General features: G+C 55.4%; 1 protein-coding gene across 1 annotated transcript; it reads left to right on the top strand.

Annotated features, from left to right (window-relative positions):
- The first annotated feature begins 5,010 nt into the window (after positions 1-5,010).
- Eppk1 (epiplakin 1) lies at positions 5,011-18,590 on the top strand. The gene is given in 2 exon segments (XM_052748083.1): positions 5,011-12,456; positions 12,458-18,590. Coding segments are annotated over 2 exon segments (13,467 nt in total). The 3' UTR covers positions 18,479-18,590.
- Positions 18,591-20,652: the final 2,062 nt, after the last annotated feature.

The raw sequence follows: 20,652 nt of genomic DNA, 5'->3' as shown, positions 1-20,652 counted from the left end.
ATGTCAAGGGACAGTGACCCGGCCTCTACCACCCGTGGGTCTCTCTCCTGTGCGCTTCCCTGTCCTGGGCAGCACATGCATGGTTTACCTCCAACTCAGTGCTTTGTAGGTGGGCAACAAAGGTACCTAAAGCCATGTGGGGAAGCAGAGACTGGGATGAGTCATTAAGGGCAGTCTCAGGACACGGCCGTGGAGGGGACAGGAGGCAACTCGTCCCCTGTGTCTACCACAGTCACACTGTGCCTCAGGACCAGTCTCTCTGATGCCATTGGGTGCCTTCTTGAGGAAGTGCAGGAGGAGAAAATCTGTGGGATGGGCCTGGTCCTGTTGTGGCTTTCAGGCCATGCTGGGCATTTGTTATCTCTTCCAATCATCTAGAAAAAAAAAATACCATTGACTCACTGCAACTGTTGGCTGGGGTCACTGGCGCATCCAGACCCTCTTCCCTGGGAGTCTTCTCTTTGGCCAGAGTAGCTGTATACTCTCATTTACTGTCAGCGGCCACGTGGCAACGAGGACCGCGACATCCATGGTGTAGTGGCCCCTCTCCCCTGCCAGTCAGGTCTGCCCTCACAAGTGTTTCTTTTTCTATGGACCCTGGAACTCACTCTCCCAGGGTGTAGGTCACTGTTCCTAGGCCTTGCTTTCTGGGTCGAAGCAGGTCTTCTGGGACCCAGCACTAGGGAGATCTATGTTTTAGAATAGAAATACTGGGGCTGGGGAGATGGCTCAGTGGTTAAGAGCACTGATTGCTCTTCTGGAGGACCCGGGTTCAATTCCCAGCACCCACATGGCAGTTCACAACTGTCTTTAACTCCAGTTCCAGGGGACCCAACACGCTCACACAGACATACATGCAGTCAAAACACCAATGCACATGACATAAAATAAATTGTTAGAATAGAAATGCTATGTCCTAGGGATGGTGCCTAGACAGCAGGGTGTCACCTGGGAGCCAGAGTCTAGGCTGTGCCTTTAGCAGCTGTCCCTACACCCTGTCTGCCAGCAGCTTCTGTTGGACAGTGAAAAGAGCCATGGCCAGTTTTACTGTCCTCTTGGCTTTATCCCAGTGGATACCTCATCCTCCATGGCCAAGGAACTTCTTAATTTTTTCTCCCTAAAGACATGAGACAACCATAAAGTAGCCCTGTGGCCACCCCAGGCTGATAGGAGACCCCAGTACTCGCAGGCTGTAGGAGCTGGTGGGTCTCCTAGGGTCCACGTCACTGTCAAAACATGGTGAGTGAGTGACCTCCCCTCTACTAGAGTTGGTCTCCCCTTACACCCATTTCACTTGAGGTCCATTCTTGCCCAGGAGTTGGAGGCTGGTGGCAGCTGTACCCCAAGCACTGGATTTGGGCTCTTATTCACTCATCAGTCTGTCCATAGCCCCTTCACCTGTTCTAGGGATACCTGATCTTCTAGCTCTTTCTGGGACTCTGTGTGGCTGGACCCATCTGACTGCCGCGCCTCAGACTCCTCGGGTCATCATCAGCACCTGGGCTTGGTTGTCATGTGTGTGTGTGGGCCTTTACTACTTCCTTCCTAACGGATAAGTCAAGGCTAGCCTGGGAGCTCTGGGGTCAGTCTCTGCTACAAGCACACTGCCAAAGCCTGAGTTGCTTTCTTTAGAGAGGCACAGCCTTCCTCGGGCTTCCGAGTCAGCCTGGTAAAGGTTTATACGTCCAAGGGCCCTTACCACTGTGTTCTGTCTGTCCCGTGTTCTGGGAAACCCTTCCCTGGCCAATCTGATTCTTGGCTCATCCCCTGCCATCCTTCTGGGTTGGTTCCTGACCTTCTTTCGGGCCCCTAGGCTAAGTTGTGGGAGGCAGGAGGCATTGGCAGGATGCAGGCTGACTGTGAGGAGGAAGTCTCCACAGTACATGGGCATCAAGGGAATCTATGGATTTGAGTTTAGGATGCATTAATCAAGACATTCACCCCAAGTTAGAGCCCTGACCACCCTGCCTCAGGACTTATCCTTGGCAAAGGGTTCTGCTCCATGTTGAGGTTTACTGGTCTCATTTGGGGCCTCTAACAACGTAGCTGACTGGGCCTTCCTCCACCGCTGTCCAACTGGTCACTCCCTGTCTTTTGTGATCTTACCATTGCCATCTGTGTCTTAGACACTCTTGTTCCTTGCTCCACGCTGCACCCTGAAAACACCTCCCGCCCCTGAAGAGCTGAACGGTGGCCTCGAAGCTGGCAGCCTGGTCTCTGGCTGCTCTGCTGCAGGTTGGTGGTGGACACTGCTGGCCCTGTCTGGGTATACCTACCCGACCCCAGAAGGCTCAGGACCAGCCTGAGGGAGGGAATGAAGAGTGACATTTTACCAAAGCTGTGGCTGAAATGCCATCTCCATAGTAACCCTAAGGGCCATGACTTGATAACCTGCAGAGTCTCCCCCAAATCAAGTCAAGGGGCTGAACCTGTCACAGGCCCTCAGGTAGGGCAATTCTCGAAGGGGTTAGTGGGACCATCTGCCCATAACCCTCCCTAAGTTGGACCGTGTCTATTCTACCGAATCATGTGATATCAAAGCCTGACTTATCATCCACAGGATAGACTGTGCACCCGCCTTGGCCATGCTGCCCAACCCGTCAATCTTGCTCCCATTTCCCAGTCTTCTCCATTTCATGTGTGGTGTAGACACACGTGGTGTAACTTTGAAGGTAGCTGATGATAACATGGAGGGCTCCTGTGGGCATAGTGCAGACGCCTGGGCCACAGGAGCAAGAAGTCTGGCTGAGAAGTGACAGGATGAGCAAAGCCATGAGGACTTAGATGGGTGTGAGATGGACCAGTGGACAGCCAGCAGGCATCTGGACCCATTGAAGCATCTTAAAGAACAGAGTGTAAGGGGTGTGTGTGTGTGTGTGTGTGTGTGTGATGTGTAAGGGCACTAGATGATCTGTGTCCAGAAGGACACAGAACAGGCTAGGACTTCAGGACTAACTGGCTCAAGCTACAGCTGTCCAAGGACAGGCCAAGAATCTCTTGATTCATTGGTCACATGAGGACAGAGCAGAATCTTGTTACAGGAGGAATCTGACCTCAGTGACAGATTCAAAGTCTGTTAAGTTCCACAATACAAATGTGTGTTGGGGAGGGAGGGGTAGACAGGCCCCTCCCAAAGTTCACGCAAGGACCAGCCTGGACGAACTCCTAAGCAGAGAGAATGTTCTGGCAGTGCTGAGGCTGTGGACTAAGAGAGCGCACAGTCCACAGGCTCAGTTTACAGGGTGGTTGTCTTCTCCCTGAGCAAGTCTGCCATCTTCTAGAGATGCCAGGTGCATTGGACTGGGGCCAGCAGGGCTCCAGGATGATCTCATCTTAGTTACATCCACAGAGATCCTGCTTCCAAATAAGGTTACAGTTGTGTCCTGCAGATTAGGACTTTGAGTTGCCTTTCTGGGCAATCAATTCAGCCCAGCTCAAAAACCCCAAGCCTTGGCAGAAGCTTAGAGACCTGGATCCAAGTGACCCAGGACACATGCAGGCATGAAGACCCAACACATATCTTCTGAGTTTAAGGCAGGACTGGGGAAGAGGGTGAGTAGGAAGGCCCCAAGACCTATGCACTAGAACCCTGGAGGCTTGGAGTAGAGGCCAGATGATCCACAGGGAGTCCTGAGAGTATAGATTCTTGCTGACCTCAGGTCCCTGTGTGTTATGAGTACACTATGCCAGAAATGTGGACAAACATGTCTGTGTCCTTCTACAATGTCAAAATTTAGTGAATGACAACAAATTCCACAAGGTTCAGCAGTTTCAAAATGCAAAGAATTTGCCCTATAATCCCACTGACTCCATAATCTGGCCAAGGTGGAGGCAATCAAGATACTCTGATTTTAGTTGCTAAAGCAACTTTTATCACCTGTCACACAGCACGCGGTAAATCTCTTTATGTATTTATATGTATATGTGTGGTTTAGAGAGCAAATAAAGGGGCTGCAGCTGGATTCAGAGAGAGTCCCCAAAGTTCTGAGAGTCTGTCGATAAGATGCCAAATAAGACCAGGAGGGAGCTGCTGTAGGCGGGGGTTTGAGAACAAAGCCGTAGAGTCTGCAAGGGGAAAGGCCAAGGTCCAAAAACAGGAAATGGCAGGTTCAGGTCCGGGTCCTGAGGGACAAAAAGATGGATGGGCACGGAATCAAGTAGGGTGCATCAACGACAGAGGGTGGAGTCAAGTCAAAGCTGCAGCGACAGTTGTGGGGCATCCTCTACTTGCCGGTCCTTGATGTCCGGTGACTGGTTGATGCGAGGCCAGGTCGTCACAGTGTTAGGTGCCCATCGCTTTGTGGGACCCGGGTGAGGGAACGATACCCTTTTCTCGGCTTGGTGTGTCTGATAAGTTCTTGGGCCTGGCTTCCCTGCTGTGGTTTTAGTACACCCATGCGTGCCTACAGCCTCAGTTCACTCCAGTAAATTTACAAGGTGCCTTCCTTTCTGCTCCCAGGAATAAGTCATTTCAGTCTGTGCGGAAGCTGGTGCCTGACAGATGGTGCTGTTTGTGGATCCACCCAGGGCCTGCAATCTGCTTCCCTCAAAATGGCAAAAGCCAAATTGTAAAATGGAGTCTCCTAGGGCAAGGCGCAGCCTGAAAAAAACACTGTTTTGTACAATATGTTGTAACTTAAAGTAGGGTACAGCCTGATCTCAAAACTGTGGCCATAGTCTGTTGCATTGTCTGAGTTCTTTGGGCAGCCTGGCTTAATCCCTCTTGAAGGGACTTGCAGGTCAGGGTGTTCTCCCCCCAAAAATGAGATTTGCCCATGCCCTTGGAGGGCCCTTGGCTACCATGGACCTCTGTGGCTGCTCAGGGGTCCTCCTGTCCTCACATCTGGACGTGGATTCGGGGCTCTCTAAGTTTAGATGGACCTGTGCCTGATTCCCATGATCATATCTTTCCCCCCTGCCCAGCCGCCCAGGGTCCCTGACTGAGTCTTTCTATTTCCTACAGGTCACACGTGAACCTTAAGCGAGTTCTGCACTTACCAGTTGTCCGTGATGAACGGCCAACCCCCTCCTCGTGATGTCGTGATTGCCAATGGCATTGAGCAGCCCATTGTCCCTAAAATCATGAAGCACCAGTTGGGAGCCGGCACCCATGCCAGGGCCCAAGCAGAGGCTGCCCCACCTACCACAGCCGGAAGTATTGCTGGGGTGTATGTGGAGGCCTCAGGGCAGACCCAGAGCTTCTATGATGCCATGAAGCAGGGCCTCCTGCCTACTGGGCTTGGGCTGGCTTTGCTTGAGTCCCAGGCAGCCACTGGGGGCCTTGTGGACCTTGCCCAGGGCCAGATGCTTCCTGTGTCTGAGGCCCTAAGGCAGGGTCTGGTGGGACTGGAGCTAAAGGAGAAATTATTGGCTGCTGAGCGTGCAGTTACTGGCTATCCTGACCCCTATGGGGGTGGAAAGCTGGCCCTCTTCCAGGCCATCAGGAAGGAAATTGTGGATAAGACCCTGGGGAGAAGATGGCTGGAGGCCCAATTAGCTACTGGGGGCCTGGTGGACCCAACCCAAGGTGTACGAGTGGCCCCAGAGGTAGCCTGCCAGCGGGGCCTTTTAGACAAGGAGACGTGGCTCAGCCTGGTGGAATCAGAGCCCAGCATGGATGCCCCAGGTTTTCTTGACCCCAATACACTGGAACGGCTGCCATATAGCATGCTGTTGGGTAGGTGTGTGCAAGACCCCAGCTCAGGGCTGCCCCTATTGCCCTTGAAGACCACCTTCCACACCCTGGGGGGAGCAGCCAGCGCATCCATGCTGCTGGAGGCAGGAGTGCTGGATGAGGAGACAGTCCGTGGCCTGCAGGAGGGCACACTGGTGGTGTCAGATGTGGGCACACGCCCTGAGGTGCAACGCTATCTGGAGGGCGTTGGAGGGTTGGCCGGGGTTGTCCTGTTGCCTGGAGGTCACAAGAAGAGCTTCTTCCAGGCTGCAGGGGAACACTTGCTCTCAAAGGGCATTGCACTACAACTCTTAGAGGCTCAGGCTGCTACCCGCACCCTTGTGCACCCCGCCACAGGCCAGCGTCTGTGGGTAGAAGAGGCAGTCAGGGAAGGTCTGGTCGGCCCAGAACTCCATGAGCAGCTCCTGGTTGCAGAGCAGGCAGTAACTGGGTATTATGACCCCTTCAGTGGCTCCCGCATCCCCCTTTTCCAGGCAATGAAGAAGGAGCTTGTGGACCAGCCGCTGGCTCTGCGTCTCCTGGACGCCCAGCTGGCCACAGGTGGGCTTATATGCCCAGCCCGCAGATTCCGGCTGCCCCTGGAGGCTGCCCTGCGCTTTGGCTGCCTGGATGAAGAGACTCAGCAACGTCTCTCTCAGGCAATGAGCTTTTCAGATCCCACCACACATGGTAGCCTTCGCTATGAACAGCTGTTGGCCCGCTCTGTCACTGACCCAGAGACGGGGCTGGCTTTCCTGCCTCTCCCTGGAGAGCCCCAGGCAAAGGAGCCCCAGGGACCCACATTTATTGATCATTGTACTCGACAGGCCTTGAGCAAGGCCACAACCTCCGTCTCTGTAGGGAGGTTCCAGGGCCGGCCTGTATCCCTCTGGGAAGTGCTCTTTTCTGAGGTAGTACCTGTTAAACAGAGGGCAATGCTTGCCCAGCAGTACCAGAAAGGGGCCCTGTCAGTGGAGGAGCTGGCAGCTGAGCTGAAGGCCATTGTTGAGCAGGCCGCAGCCACTGCCAAAGTCACCTTTGCTGGGTTGAGGGACACGGTGACCCCGGGAGACCTGTTGGAGGCTGAGATAATCAACCAGGACCTGTTTGAGCAGCTGGAACGAGGACAGACCTCAGCCCAGGATGTGGGCAGCCTGGACTCAGTGCAGAGGTACCTGCAGGGCACAGGTTGCATTGCAGGTCTCCTGCTGCCTGACTCCCAGGAACGCCTCCGTATCTACGAGGCCCGTAGCAAGGGTCTCCTCAGGCCCGGGACTGCCCTGATCTTGCTTGAGGCCCAGGCTGCCACAGGCTTTATCATTGACCCAAAAGAGAACAAGAGATACTCTGTGGAGGAGGCACTAAGGGCTGGTGTCATTGGACCTGATGTATATGCAAAGCTGCTGTCTGCAGAACGTGCAGTCACTGGCTACACAGACCCCTACTCTGGGGAGCAGATCTCACTCTTCCAAGCCATGCAGAGGGAGCTTATTGTCAGGGACCATGGCATCCGTCTGCTGGAGGCCCAGATTGCCACCGGTGGCGTCATTGACCCCGTGCACAGTCACCGTGTGCCCGTGGGTGTGGCCTACCAGCGTGGCTACTTTGATCAGATGCTGAACTCTATCCTGTTGGACCCATCTGACGACACCAAGGGCTTCTTCGACCCCAACACGCATGAGAACCTCACCTACCTGCAGCTTCTGGAGCGCTGTGTACATGACTCCGAGACAGGCCTGCACCTCCTGCCGCTTAGTGGCACACGACCCCAACTGGTAGATAGCTCCACTCGGCAGGCCTTCCAGAACCTACTGCTATCTGTGAAATATGGACGATTCCGGGGGCAGCGAGTTTCCGCATGGGAGCTCATTAACTCAGAATACTTCAGAGAGGACCAGAGGAGGCAGCTGCTGCGGCGTTATCGGCAGCGCCAGGTCACACTGGAGCAGGTCACTCAGCTGCTGGAGAAAGAGATGAAGAGGTGGGCGGACGTCACGTTGCCTGCACTGAGGGGCCGGGTCACTGCCTACCAGCTCTTTGAAGCCCACATCATCAACCAGGAGCTCCTGGACCAGGTGCTGACGGGGGCGCTCAGCCCAGATTCCCTCCTTCACAGGGATGATGTTCACCGGTACCTTCAGGGCTCAGGCACCGTGGGCGGTGTGCTGTTACAGCCCTCCAACCAGCGGGTCAGTCTCTACCAGGCCATGAAGCAGAAGCTGCTGGCCCCTGGTGTAGCACTGGCCTTGCTGGAGGCCCAAGCAGCCACTGGAGCCATCACAGACCCCTGCAGTATGGAGACCCTGTCCGTAGATGAGGCTGTGAGCAGGGGAGTGGTGGGGGCAGAGGTATATGGCAAGCTGAAGCAAGCAGAGCACTCTATCACTGGCTACAGAGACCCCTTTTCTGGAAAAAAGGTGTCCCTGTTCAGGGCCATGAAGAAGGGCCTTGTTCCTATGGAGCAGGCAACCCGCCTGTTAGAGGCCCAGGTGTCCACAGGAGGAGTCATTGATCCCACAACCCACCTCCACCTCCCCATGCCTGTGGCAGTCCAGCGTGGCTGCCTTGATCAAGAGATGGAGGTGGCCTTGTCCAGCTCTCCTGAGACCTTTCCCACCCCTGATGGCCGGGGACACACCAGTTATGCCCAGCTTCTGGAGCAGTGTCTCCAGGATAAAGCCTCTGGGCTTCACCTCCTGCCCCTGACAGAAGATGCTCCTGCTCTCCCCACTGACACAGAGATCCAGGAGATCCTGCAAGCGTCAGCTGGTACCGAGGATGGTTTGTCCCTCTGGGATCTGCTTACCTCTTGCCACTTTACAGAGGAACAGCGCAGGGGCTTCCTTGAGGATGTGAGGGTTGGGAAGATGTCTGTGTCACAGCTACAGGACACTGTGCGTAGCTGGGTGCAGGCAGCAAAGCTCCTGGCCCGGGCCCGCATCACTGTGCCAGGCCCACGGGGTGAGGTCCCTGCCATTTGGCTACGAGATACTGGTATTATAACTCAAGAGACACTGGAAGCATTGGCCCAGGGCATAGAATCACCTGCTGAGGTAGCCACACAGCCTGCTCTGAAGGCCTGCCTCTGGGGCACAGGCTGTGTGGCCGGTGTGCTTCTGCAGCCCTCGGGGACCAAGTTGAGCATTGCCCAGGCTGTAAGGGATGGCTTCCTGCCCACAGGCCTGGGCCAGCAGCTGCTGGAGGCCCAAGTGGCATCTGGCTTCCTCATCAACCCACTAACCAACCAGAGATTGTCGGTGGAAGGTGCAGTGAAGGCCGGCCTGGTGGGCAGGGAGCTGAGTGAACAGCTTCAGCAGGCCGAGAGAGCTGTCATGGGATACTCAGACCCTTACTCAGGAGGCTCCCTTTCTCTATGGCAGGCCATGGAGAAGGGACTTGTCCCCAAGAGTGAGGCCTTTCCTCTCCTACAAGTCCAGCTGGCCACGGGGGGTGTTGTGGACCCTGTCCATGGAGTGCACCTGCCCCAGGCAGTGGCCTGCAAGCTTGGCCTCCTGGATGAGCAGACAAGCCAGGTGCTGACTGCCACTGAGGAGGAAAACAAGCTCTTCTTTGACCCCAACTCCCGTGAAAAGGTGACATACCGGCAGCTCAAGGAACTCTGCGTGCTGGATGCTGACACTGGCCTGTGGCTGCTACCACTGCCCCAGGACACTGTGCTTGAGGTGGATGACCACACCGCAGTGGCACTGAGGGCTATGAAGGTGCCCATCAGCATGGGGAGGTTCCAAGGACACAGCGTGTCCCTCTGGGACCTGCTACACTCCGAGTATGTTGGAGCTGAAAAGCGGCGGGAACTGGTGGCACTTTGTTGTTCTGGGCGGGCTGCTGCCCTGCGGCAGGTCATCAGCATGGTCACCACTCTGGTGGAGGCTGCAGAGAAGCAGCCCCCACAGGCCACCTTCAAAGGGCTCCGGAAACAGGTTTCAGCTGGGGACTTGTTTAGGTCCCAGCTGATCGACAAGCAGACACTGGATGAGCTCAATCAGGGGAAGAGGACGGTCCAGGAAGTGACCGAGATGGACAGTGTGAGGAGGTCCCTGGAAGGTGGCAACTTCATCGCTGGGGTCCTTATTCGGGGTACAAAAGAGAAGATGAGTATCCCAGAGGCCTTGAGAAGGCACATTCTGAGGCCAGGCACAGCCCTGGTGCTGCTAGAGGCCCAGGCAGCCACCGGTTACATCATCGACCCTGTGGAGAACCGGAAGCTAACGGTAGAACAGGCCTTCCAGGCAGGGATGTTTGGCAAGGAAACTTACATGAAGCTGTTATCAGCTGAGCGCGCTGTCACCGGCTACACGGACCCCTACACTGGGGAGCAAATCTCCCTCTTCCAGGCCATGCAGAGGGACCTCATTGTCAGGGACCATGGCATCCGCCTGCTGGAGGCTCAGATTGCCACGGGTGGCATCATCGACCCTGTACACAGCCATCGTGTGCCTGTGAACGTGGCCTACCAGCGTGGCTACTTCGATGAGGAGATGAACCGCATCTTGGATGACCCGAGTGACGACACCAAGGGCTTCTTCGACCCCAACACGCATGAGAACCTCACCTACCTGCAGCTGCTGGAGCGCTGTGTGGAGGACCCCGAGACAGGCCTGTACATGTTGGAAATTGTAAAGAAGGGAGAAAACTACACGTACGTTGACGAGGCCACAAGGCAAGCTCTGAGGTCCAGAGCTGTGAAAATGTACGTCGGGAGGTTTGCAGGCCAGACGGTGTCTGTGTGGGACCTGCTGTCCTCTCAGTACTTCACAGAAGGAAGGAAAAGAAAGCTTTTGCAGGAGTACAGAGCCCAGACCAAGAGTCTCGAGGAACTGCTGGAGGTTATCACCGCCACCGTGGAAGAAACAGAGAAGCAAAACCAAATATTCAAGGTGGCAGGCATCCATGGCGACGTGACTGCTGCAGAACTGTTCAACTCTGGGATCCTTGATAAGAAGACCCTGGATGTGCTTCACAGTGGAGACAGAGGGTGCCAGGATCTCCGCCAGCTGGAGCATGTCAAAATCTACCTGGAAGGCAGCAGCTGCATTGCTGGGGTGACGGCACCCCTCACCCAGGAGGTAATGAGCTTCTATGAGGCCAGCAAGGAAGAACTCATCCCAGCAGGATTTGCAGCCCAGTTGCTGGAGGCACAGGCTGCTACTGGGTATCTCATGGACCCTCGTACCCACCAGAGGCTGTGTGTGGATGAGGCCATAGCAGCTGGCCTGGTGGGCGAAGACCTGAGAGAAAGGCTTGTCAACGCAGAGAAGGCAGCGAAGGGTTACAAAGACCCAGCCACGGGGGCGACTATCCCACTCTTCCAGGCCATGGAGAAGAAATTAGTTAGGAGGGAGGAGGCACTGAGGCTGCTGGAGGTACAGGTGGCCACAGGCGGGGTCATTGACCCTGTGCACCACCACCGAGTCCCTCTGGACACAGCCTGCAGGCGCGGCTGTCTGGGTGATGACACAGTGGTACTCATAGCTGATCAGAAGCTCATGAGGAAAAGGTTTGTGGATCCCAACACACAGGAGAAGGTCACGTACCGGGAGCTGCAGGACAGGTGCCAGAGGGAGGAGAAATCGGGCTGGGCTCTGTTCCCAGTGGTCAAGGACAAAAAGGACATGGAGTATGTTGATGAGGCCACCAAAAGGGCTCTGGAGGCAGAGCAGGTGGAAGTGACCGTGGGGAGGTACAGGGGCCAGAGGCGATCCGTGTGGGAGCTGCTGAACTCAGAATATGTGTCAGAGGAGAAAAAGATTGAACTGGTGAAGTTGTACAAAGAGGACACAGCCCGGGCACTGAAGACAGTGGTACAAGTTATTCTGCAAATGATCGCAGAGAAGGAGGGAAAAAACAGGCAATTATGGTTCCGAGGACTGCGAACGCAGGTCACAGCGGAGGAATTGCTGCGCTCAGCTGTCATCACAAGACAGACTCTGAAGGACCTGGAAGAAGGAAGAACCACAGTAGACCAGATCGAAAGAAAGGAAGACGTAAAAAAATACCTCAAGGGCACCAGCTGCATTGCCGGTGTCCTGGTGCCCGTCCGGGGAGAGCCTGAACGTCAGGAGAAGATGAGCATCTATCAGGCCATGTGGAAGGGCTTGCTGAGGCCTGGCACAGCCCTGGTACTGCTGGAGGCTCAGGCGGCCACCGGCTTCATCATCGACCCAGTGCACAACCGCAGGCTGTCTGTGGAGGAGGCCGTGGCAGCAGGTGTGGTGGGTGGGGAGGTCCAAGAGAAGCTGCTGTCAGCTGAGCGCGCTGTTACCGGCTACAAGGACCCCTACACGGGGGAGCAGATCTCCCTCTTCCAGGCCATGCAGAGGGACCTCATAGTCAAGGACCACGGCATCCGCCTGCTGGAGGCCCAGATTGCCACGGGTGGTGTCATTGACCCCGTGCACAGCCACCGCGTGCCCGTGGATGTGGCCTACCAACGTGGCTACTTTGACCAGGAGATGAACAGCATTTTGGCAGATCCTGGTGATGATACCAAGGGCTTCTTTGACCCCAACACACATGAGAACCTCACTTACCTACAGCTGCTTCGGCGCTGTGTGCGGGATCCAGAGACTGGTTTGTACATGCTGCAGCTGGCAGAAAAGGGCTCCACTGTGCACCACCTGAGTGAGGAACTGAGACGTGCCCTTCGTGAAGCCCGAGTGACCCCAGGCACAGGCGACTACCAGGGCCAGAGCATCTCTGTCTGGGAGCTTCTCTTCTACCGCGAGGTGCCCGAGAGACTGCGCCAGGACCTGCTGCGCCGGGTACCAAGCTGGTGGGCTCACCGTTCAGGAACTGACCACCACGCTCATCTCACAGCTGGCCCGAACCAAGGACGGGAGTCCACCCTTAGATCCCCAAGGAACCCTGGGTAAGGCCACCATGGAGGTAAGAGTGGGTCATCTCCGGGGCCAAGAGGTTCCTGTTTGGGACGTTCTGACATCCAACTATGTGAACGTGGACACCCGCAAGAAGCTGCTGGCCCAGTTCAGCTCTGGGAAACTGACTCTGCCCATGCTGACCCGAAGACTGACCACCATCATTGAGGAAGCCGAGGAGACTCAGGAGTCCAGTCCAAAGCTGACTGTTGCCTCACTTAACCAACAGGAGACTGGGGCCAGAAGCTCAGGCACCTTCCCAGACAAGGACAAGGTGGAGGACATTGCTGAGACTGCCAGGCAGAATCAGGAACAGGCTCTGCGAGCTGCCACCATGGAGGTGCACCGTGGGCAGTTCCGTGGCAAACCAGTTCCAGTGTGGCAAGTCCTATTCTCCTCATACCTGAGTGAGACCCGCCGAGAGGAACTCCTTGCCCAGCACTTGGCTGGTACCCTGGGTCTGCATGACCTCATCACCATTCTCACCCAGGTCATCGAGGAGACAGAGGATCGGCTCAGCAGGGTGTCTTTCCGGGGTCTGAGGCGCCAGGTATCTGCATCTGAGCTGCAAACATCTGGGATCATAGACCCCGACACCCTGCGGGAACTGGCACAAGGGACCAAGACCCTGCAAGAGGTGACTGAGATGGATTCTGTCAAGCGCTACCTGGAAGGAACCAGCTGCATTGCGGGTGTCCTGGTGCCCGTCCAGGGAGAGCCTGAACGTCAGGAGAAGATGAGCATCTATCAGGCCATGTGGAAGGGCTTGCTGAGGCCGGGTACATCCCTGGTACTGCTGGAGGCTCAGGCGGCCACCGGCTTCATCATCGACCCAGTGCACAACCGCAGGCTGTCTGTGGAGGAGGCCGTGGCAGCAGGTGTGGTGGGTGGGGAGGTCCAAGAGAAGCTGCTGTCAGCTGAGCGCGCTGTTACCGGCTACAAGGACCCCTACACGGGGGAGCAGATCTCCCTCTTCCAGGCCATGCAGAGGGACCTCATAGTCAAGGACCACGGCATCCGCCTGCTGGAGGCCCAGATTGCCACGGGTGGTGTCATTGACCCCGTGCACAGCCACCGCGTGCCCGTGGATGTGGCCTACCAACGTGGCTACTTTGACCAGGAGATGAACAGCATTTTGGCAGATCCTGGTGATGATACCAAGGGCTTCTTTGACCCCAACACACATGAGAACCTCACTTACCTACAGCTGCTTCGGCGCTGTGTGCGGGATCCAGAGACTGGTTTGTACATGCTGCAGCTGGCAGAAAAGGGCTCCACTGTGCACCACCTGAGTGAGGAACTGAGACGTGCCCTTCGTGAAGCCCGAGTGACCCCAGGCACAGGCGACTACCAGGGCCAGAGCATCTCTGTCTGGGAGCTTCTCTTCTACCGCGAGGTGCCCGAGAGACTGCGCCAGGACCTGCTGCGCCGGTACCAAGCTGGTGGGCTCACCGTTCAGGAACTGACCACCACGCTCATCTCACAGCTGGCCCGAACCAAGGACGGGAGTCCACCCTTAGATCCCCAAGGAACCCTGGGTAAGGCCACCATGGAGGTAAGAGTGGGTCATCTCCGGGGCCAAGAGGTTCCTGTTTGGGACGTTCTGACATCCAACTATGTGAACGTGGACACCCGCAAGAAGCTGCTGGCCCAGTTCAGCTCTGGGAAACTGACTCTGCCCATGCTGACCCGAAGACTGACCACCATCATTGAGGAAGCCGAGGAGACTCAGGAGTCCAGTCCAAAGCTGACTGTTGCCTCACTTAACCAACAGGAGACTGGGGCCAGAAGCTCAGGCACCTTCCCAGACAAGGACAAGGTGGAGGACATTGCTGAGACTGCCAGGCAGAATCAGGAACAGGCTCTGCGAGCTGCCACCATGGAGGTGCACCGTGGGCAGTTCCGTGGCAAACCAGTTCCAGTGTGGCAAGTCCTATTCTCCTCATACCTGAGTGAGACCCGCCGAGAGGAACTCCTTGCCCAGCACTTGGCTGGTACCCTGGGTCTGCATGACCTCATCACCATTCTCACCCAGGTCATCGAGGAGACAGAGGATCGGCTCAGCAGGGTGTCTTTCCGGGGTCTGAGGCGCCAGGTATCTGCATCTGAGCTGCAAACATCTGGGATCATAGACCCCGACACCCTGCGGGAACTGGCACAAGGGACCAAGACCCTGCAAGAGGTGACTGAGATGGATTCTGTCAAGCGCTACCTGGAAGGAACCAGCTGCATTGCGGGTGTCCTGGTGCCCGTCCAGGGAGAGCCTGAACGTCAGGAGAAGATGAGCATCTATCAGGCCATGTGGAAGGGCTTGCTGAGGCCGGGTACATCCCTGGTACTGCTGGAGGCTCAGGCGGCCACCGGCTTCATCATCGACCCAGTGCACAACCGCAGGCTGTCTGTGGAGGAGGCCGTGGCAGCAGGTGTGGTGGGTGGGGAGGTCCAAGAGAAGCTGCTGTCAGCTGAGCGCGCTGTTACCGGCTACAAGGACCCCTACACGGGGGAGCAGATCTCCCTCTTCCAGGCCATGCAGAGGGACCTCATAGTCAAGGACCACGGCATCCGCCTGCTGGAGGCCCAGATTGCCACGGGTGGTGTCATTGACCCCGTGCACAGCCACCGCGTGCCCGTGGATGTGGCCTACCAACGTGGCTACTTTGACCAGGAGATGAACAGCATTTTGGCAGATCCTGGTGATGATACCAAGGGCTTCTTTGACCCCAACACACATGAGAACCTCACTTACCTACAGCTGCTTCGGCGCTGTGTGCGGGATCCAGAGACTGGTTTGTACATGCTGCAGCTGGCAGAAAAGGGCTCCACTGTGCACCACCTGAGTGAGGAACTGAGACGTGCCCTTCGTGAAGCCCGAGTGACCCCAGGCACAGGCGACTACCAGGGCCAGAGCATCTCTGTCTGGGAGCTTCTCTTCTACCGCGAGGTGCCCGAGAGACTGCGCCAGGACCTGCTGCGCCGGTACCAAGCTGGTGGGCTCACCGTTCAGGAACTGACCACCACGCTCATCTCACAGCTGGCCCGAACCAAGGACGGGAGTCCACCCTTAGATCCCCAAGGAACCCTGGGTAAGGCCACCATGGAGGTAAGAGTGGGTCATCTCCGGGGCCAAGAGGTTCCTGTTTGGGACGTTCTGACATCCAACTATGTGAACGTGGACACCCGCAAGAAGCTGCTGGCCCAGTTCAGCTCTGGGAAACTGACTCTGCCCATGCTGACCCGAAGACTGACCACCATCATTGAGGAAGCCGAGGAGACTCAGGAGTCCAGTCCAAAGCTGACTGTTGCCTCACTTAACCAACAGGAGACTGGGGCCAGAAGCTCAGGCACCTTCCCAGACAAGGACAAGGTGGAGGACATTGCTGAGACTGCCAGGCAGAATCAGGAACAGGCTCTGCGAGCTGCCACCATGGAGGTGCACCGTGGGCAGTTCCGTGGCAAACCAGTTCCAGTGTGGCAAGTCCTATTCTCCTCATACCTGAGTGAGACCCGCCGAGAGGAACTCCTTGCCCAGCACTTGGCTGGTACCCTGGGTCTGCATGACCTCATCACCATTCTCACCCAGGTCATCGAGGAGACAGAGGATCGGCTCAGCAGGGTGTCTTTCCGGGGTCTGAGGCGCCAGGTATCTGCATCTGAGCTGCAAACATCTGGGATCATAGACCCCGACACCCTGCGGGAACTGGCACAAGGGACCAAGACCCTGCAAGAGGTGACTGAGATGGATTCTGTCAAGCGCTACCTGGAAGGAACCAGCTGCATTGCGGGTGTCCTGGTGCCCGTCCAGGGAGAGCCTGAACGTCAGGAGAAGATGAGCATCTATCAGGCCATGTGGAAGGGCTTGCTGAGGCCGGGTACATCCCTGGTACTGCTGGAGGCTCAGGCGGCCACCGGCTTCATCATCGACCCAGTGCACAACCGCAGGCTGTCTGTGGAGGAGGCCGTGGCAGCAGGTGTGGTGGGTGGGGAGGTCCAAGAGAAGCTGCTGTCAGCTGAGCGCGCTGTTACCGGCTACAAGGACCCCTACACGGGGGAGCAGATCTCCCTCTTCCAGGCCATGCAGAGGGACCTCATAGTCAAGGACCACGGCATCCGCCTGCTGGAGGCCCAGATTGCCACGGGTGGTGTCATTGACCCCGTGCACAGCCACCGCGTGCCCGTGGATGTGGCCTACCAACGTGGCTACTTTGACCAGGAGATGAACAGCATTTTGGCAGATCCTGGTGATGATACCAAGGGCTTCTTTGACCCCAACACACATGAGAACCTCACTTACCTACAGCTGCTTCGGCGCTGTGTGCGGGATCCAGAGACTGGTTTGTACATGCTGCAGCTGGCAGAAAAGGGCTCCACTGTGCACCACCTGAGTGAGGAACTGAGACGTGCCCTTCGTGAAGCCCGAGTGACCCCAGGCACAGGCGACTACCAGGGCCAGAGCATCTCTGTCTGGGAGCTTCTCTTCTACCGCGAGGTGCCCGAGAGACTGCGCCAGGACCTGCTGCGCCGGTACCAAGCTGGTGGGCTCACCGTTCAGGAACTGACCACCACGCTCATCTCACAGCTGGCCCGAACCAAGGACGGGAGTCCACCCTTAGATCCCCAAGGAACCCTGGGTAAGGCCACCATGGAGGTAAGAGTGGGTCATCTCCGGGGCCAAGAGGTTCCTGTTTGGGACGTTCTGACATCCAACTATGTGAACGTGGACACCCGCAAGAAGCTGCTGGCCCAGTTCAGCTCTGGGAAACTGACTCTGCCCATGCTGACCCGAAGACTGACCACCATCATTGAGGAAGCCGAGGAGACTCAGGAGTCCAGTCCAAAGCTGACTGTTGCCTCACTTAACCAACAGGAGACTGGGGCCAGAAGCTCAGGCACCTTCCCAGACAAGGACAAGGTGGAGGACATTGCTGAGACTGCCAGGCAGAATCAGGAACAGGCTCTGCGAGCTGCCACCATGGAGGTGCACCGTGGGCAGTTCCGTGGCAAACCAGTTCCAGTGTGGCAAGTCCTATTCTCCTCATACCTGAGTGAGACCCGCCGAGAGGAACTCCTTGCCCAGCACTTGGCTGGTACCCTGGGTCTGCATGACCTCATCACCATTCTCACCCAGGTCATCGAGGAGACAGAGGATCGGCTCAGCAGGGTGTCTTTCCGGGGTCTGAGGCGCCAGGTATCTGCATCTGAGCTGCAAACATCTGGGATCATAGACCCCGACACCCTGCGGGAACTGGCACAAGGGACCAAGACCCTGCAAGAGGTGACTGAGATGGATTCTGTCAAGCGCTACCTGGAAGGAACCAGCTGCATTGCGGGTGTCCTGGTGCCCGTCCGGGGAGAGCCAGGCCGTCAGGAGAAGATGAGCATCTATCAGGCCATGTGGAAGGGCTTGCTGAGGCCTGGCACAGCCCTGGTACTTCTGGAGGCTCAGGCGGCCACCGGCTTTATCATCGACCCAGTGCACAACCGCAGGCTGTCTGTGGGTGAAGCCGTGGCAGCAGGTGTGGTGGGTGGGGAGGTCCAAGAGAAGCTGCTGTCAGCTGAGCGCGCTGTTACCGGCTACACGGACCCCTACACGGGGGAGCAGATCTCCCTCTTCCAGGCCATGCAGAGGGACCTCATAGTCAAGAACCACGGCATCCGCCTGCTGGAGGCCCAGATTGCCACAGGTGGTGTCATTGACCCCGTGCACAGCCACCGCGTGCCCGTGGATGTGGCCTACCAACGTGGCTACTTTGACCAGGAGATGAACAGCATTTTGGCAGATCCTGGTGATGATACCAAGGGCTTCTTTGACCCCAACACACATGAGAACCTCACTTACCTACAGCTGTTGCAGAGAGCCACTCCTGACCCAGAGACTGGCTTATTGTTTCTCTCCATCTCTAAGCGCTGAATGTTTTTATGTTCCTTTCTCAAAGGTACTTCCAGGCTTGCCTAGTCGTTTAGGTGGATAATCATTGTCTCTGTATACTTGTAACTCTTCTTTATCAGGGTTTAGTTTTAGGTTATGCTCATTTCTTTCTATGGTTCCTAGTTTTGTGTTCCCATGTATGACTTCTTTTTTTTGTTGTTGTTTTTCCTCTACAGACTTCTGGTGGGTTTTTTCTCCCCACCATTTTCTGTGTGTGTGTGTGTGTGTGTGTGTCTTTGTTTTAGTGGGAGCAGGGGCTTGGGAGGAATGGTCTTTTAATACAAGCTCTTATTGTGTTCTAGACTGTATCATGAGCTCTCGCCATTCTGTCTATACTGATCTCAAACCCACTGGTGATCTTCCTTCCTTGGTCTCTTAAGCACTGGGATTGTGGGTGTAAACCACCATACTTCACAAAGATCTTCCATACTTTAAATATGTGATGTGAATCACTTTGTATGTGATTCGTCTTGACTTGCCTTCTGTATGTAGTATGATGTTGCTTATCCTTTCTCCATATACTACTGAATCATCTCAGCAGTTTTTGTGTTATGGTGTTTAGTGCATACATGTCTTTTGATAATAAATGAATTTCTGACAATACAATGAGTTTTGTAGGAACTCATTTCCCCTCAGCTAACGTCTCTGTTTTAGTGTTCTTGGCTGTCCTACTGTCACGTGTACTAATAAACTCCTCATCGTGTGCTGAGCAGCAACCATCAGCTTCTTATGATGTCCTGTGTGCCACTCAGTCTTGTGGGTCGCCCCCCACCCCAGTAGGGACAACTGCCCTGGCAGATAATTTGCCAGGATGTGTTTATATGTGGACTGAATTTCCATTATCTTGAATGATTTGAGGCTCTGCTTTTGTTTTAGAGAGAAAATGGTTTATTTTGACTTCAAGTTTAAAAGATTCAATGGCAAGGTCTTCCTGTGGTCATGGCTTTCCTGCTGGCAGAGTTCTAAAGTGGTTCACGACAGCCCAAGAAAGCTACGAGGACAAAGCAACAGGGGCTGGAGAGATGCTTCAGAGGCTGAGAGCAATTGGCTGTTCTCAGAGGGTGACTCATAACCATCCATAGCTCCAGTTCAAATGGGTTCAAACCCCTCTTCTAACTTCCAAGGGTGCCAGGTCACAGGTAGCACACATATATGCACGTAGGCAAAACACTCATAGACACAAAGTGAAATAAATCTGGGGAAAAGAACCTCATTTTTATCTTAATTTTATTTATTATCATTTATATCTTTATTTGCTTTTATTATATGAATGCTTTGCCTTGCATGTATGTTTATTTCCCACATGTGCGCCTGTTCCCCATGGAGATCAGAAGAGGGTATCAGATCACCTGGAACAGGAGTTACGGAAGGCTGTGAGCCACTGTGTGGGTGCTGGGAATAGAACCTGGGTCCACCAGTACTCTTTTTTTTTTTGGTTTTTCGAGACAGGGTTTCTCTGTGTAGCTTTGGAGCTTATCCTGGATCTCACTCTGTAGACCAAGCTGGCCTCAAACTCACAGAGATCCACTGGCTCTGCCTCCTGAGTGGTGGGATTAAAGGTGGTGGTGCTGCCCGGGTCCAGGACTCTTTTCTGTAGAGCCATCTTTCCATGCCCTGCCCCCCACCCACACACCCACACAATCTCTTATTTTTTATCTCTTATGTTTAAAGCTTCATTCACAAAAGTTTAATTTTTTTTTTTTAGACAGAGTTTCTCTGTATCCCTTTTTTTTTTTTTGACAGAGTTTCTCTGTGTAACAGCCCTGGATATCCTAGAACTCACTTTGTAGACCAGGCTGGCCTCGAACTCACAGAGATCCACCTGCTTCTGCCTCCCCAGTGCTGGGATTAAAGGTGTGCACCACCATGTCCTGCCAAAACTTTAATCCTTAGTGCAGAGATTAATCAAGGGAACTAAACAGCTTGAAATTTGGGCTACATAGATAGATGCTGGAAGGGCCTCAGAGTGTGAGTGACCACTGATACATGCCAGCTGGGTCAGGTGGTCAGGGCAGGGGCTGTACTCTGGTCCCCTCACTCATCCAGCAGTGTGGGTGCCCGAAGTGACCTTGGCTGCCTCCTGGTCTGCAGAACCTCCACAGGCTACCTGCAGTAGTTTCCTAGGAGCTGATCCTATGTGGAGTGTGCTGAACTCC

The sequence above is a fragment of the Peromyscus californicus genome, unplaced genomic scaffold (genome assembly GCF_007827085.1).
Source record: "Peromyscus californicus insignis strain IS unplaced genomic scaffold, ASM782708v3 Scaffold_20__1_contigs__length_68692818, whole genome shotgun sequence".
In the NCBI taxonomy this organism is placed as follows: Eukaryota; Metazoa; Chordata; class Mammalia; order Rodentia; family Cricetidae; genus Peromyscus; species Peromyscus californicus.
This window is presented reverse-complemented; position numbering and strand designations above follow the sequence as displayed.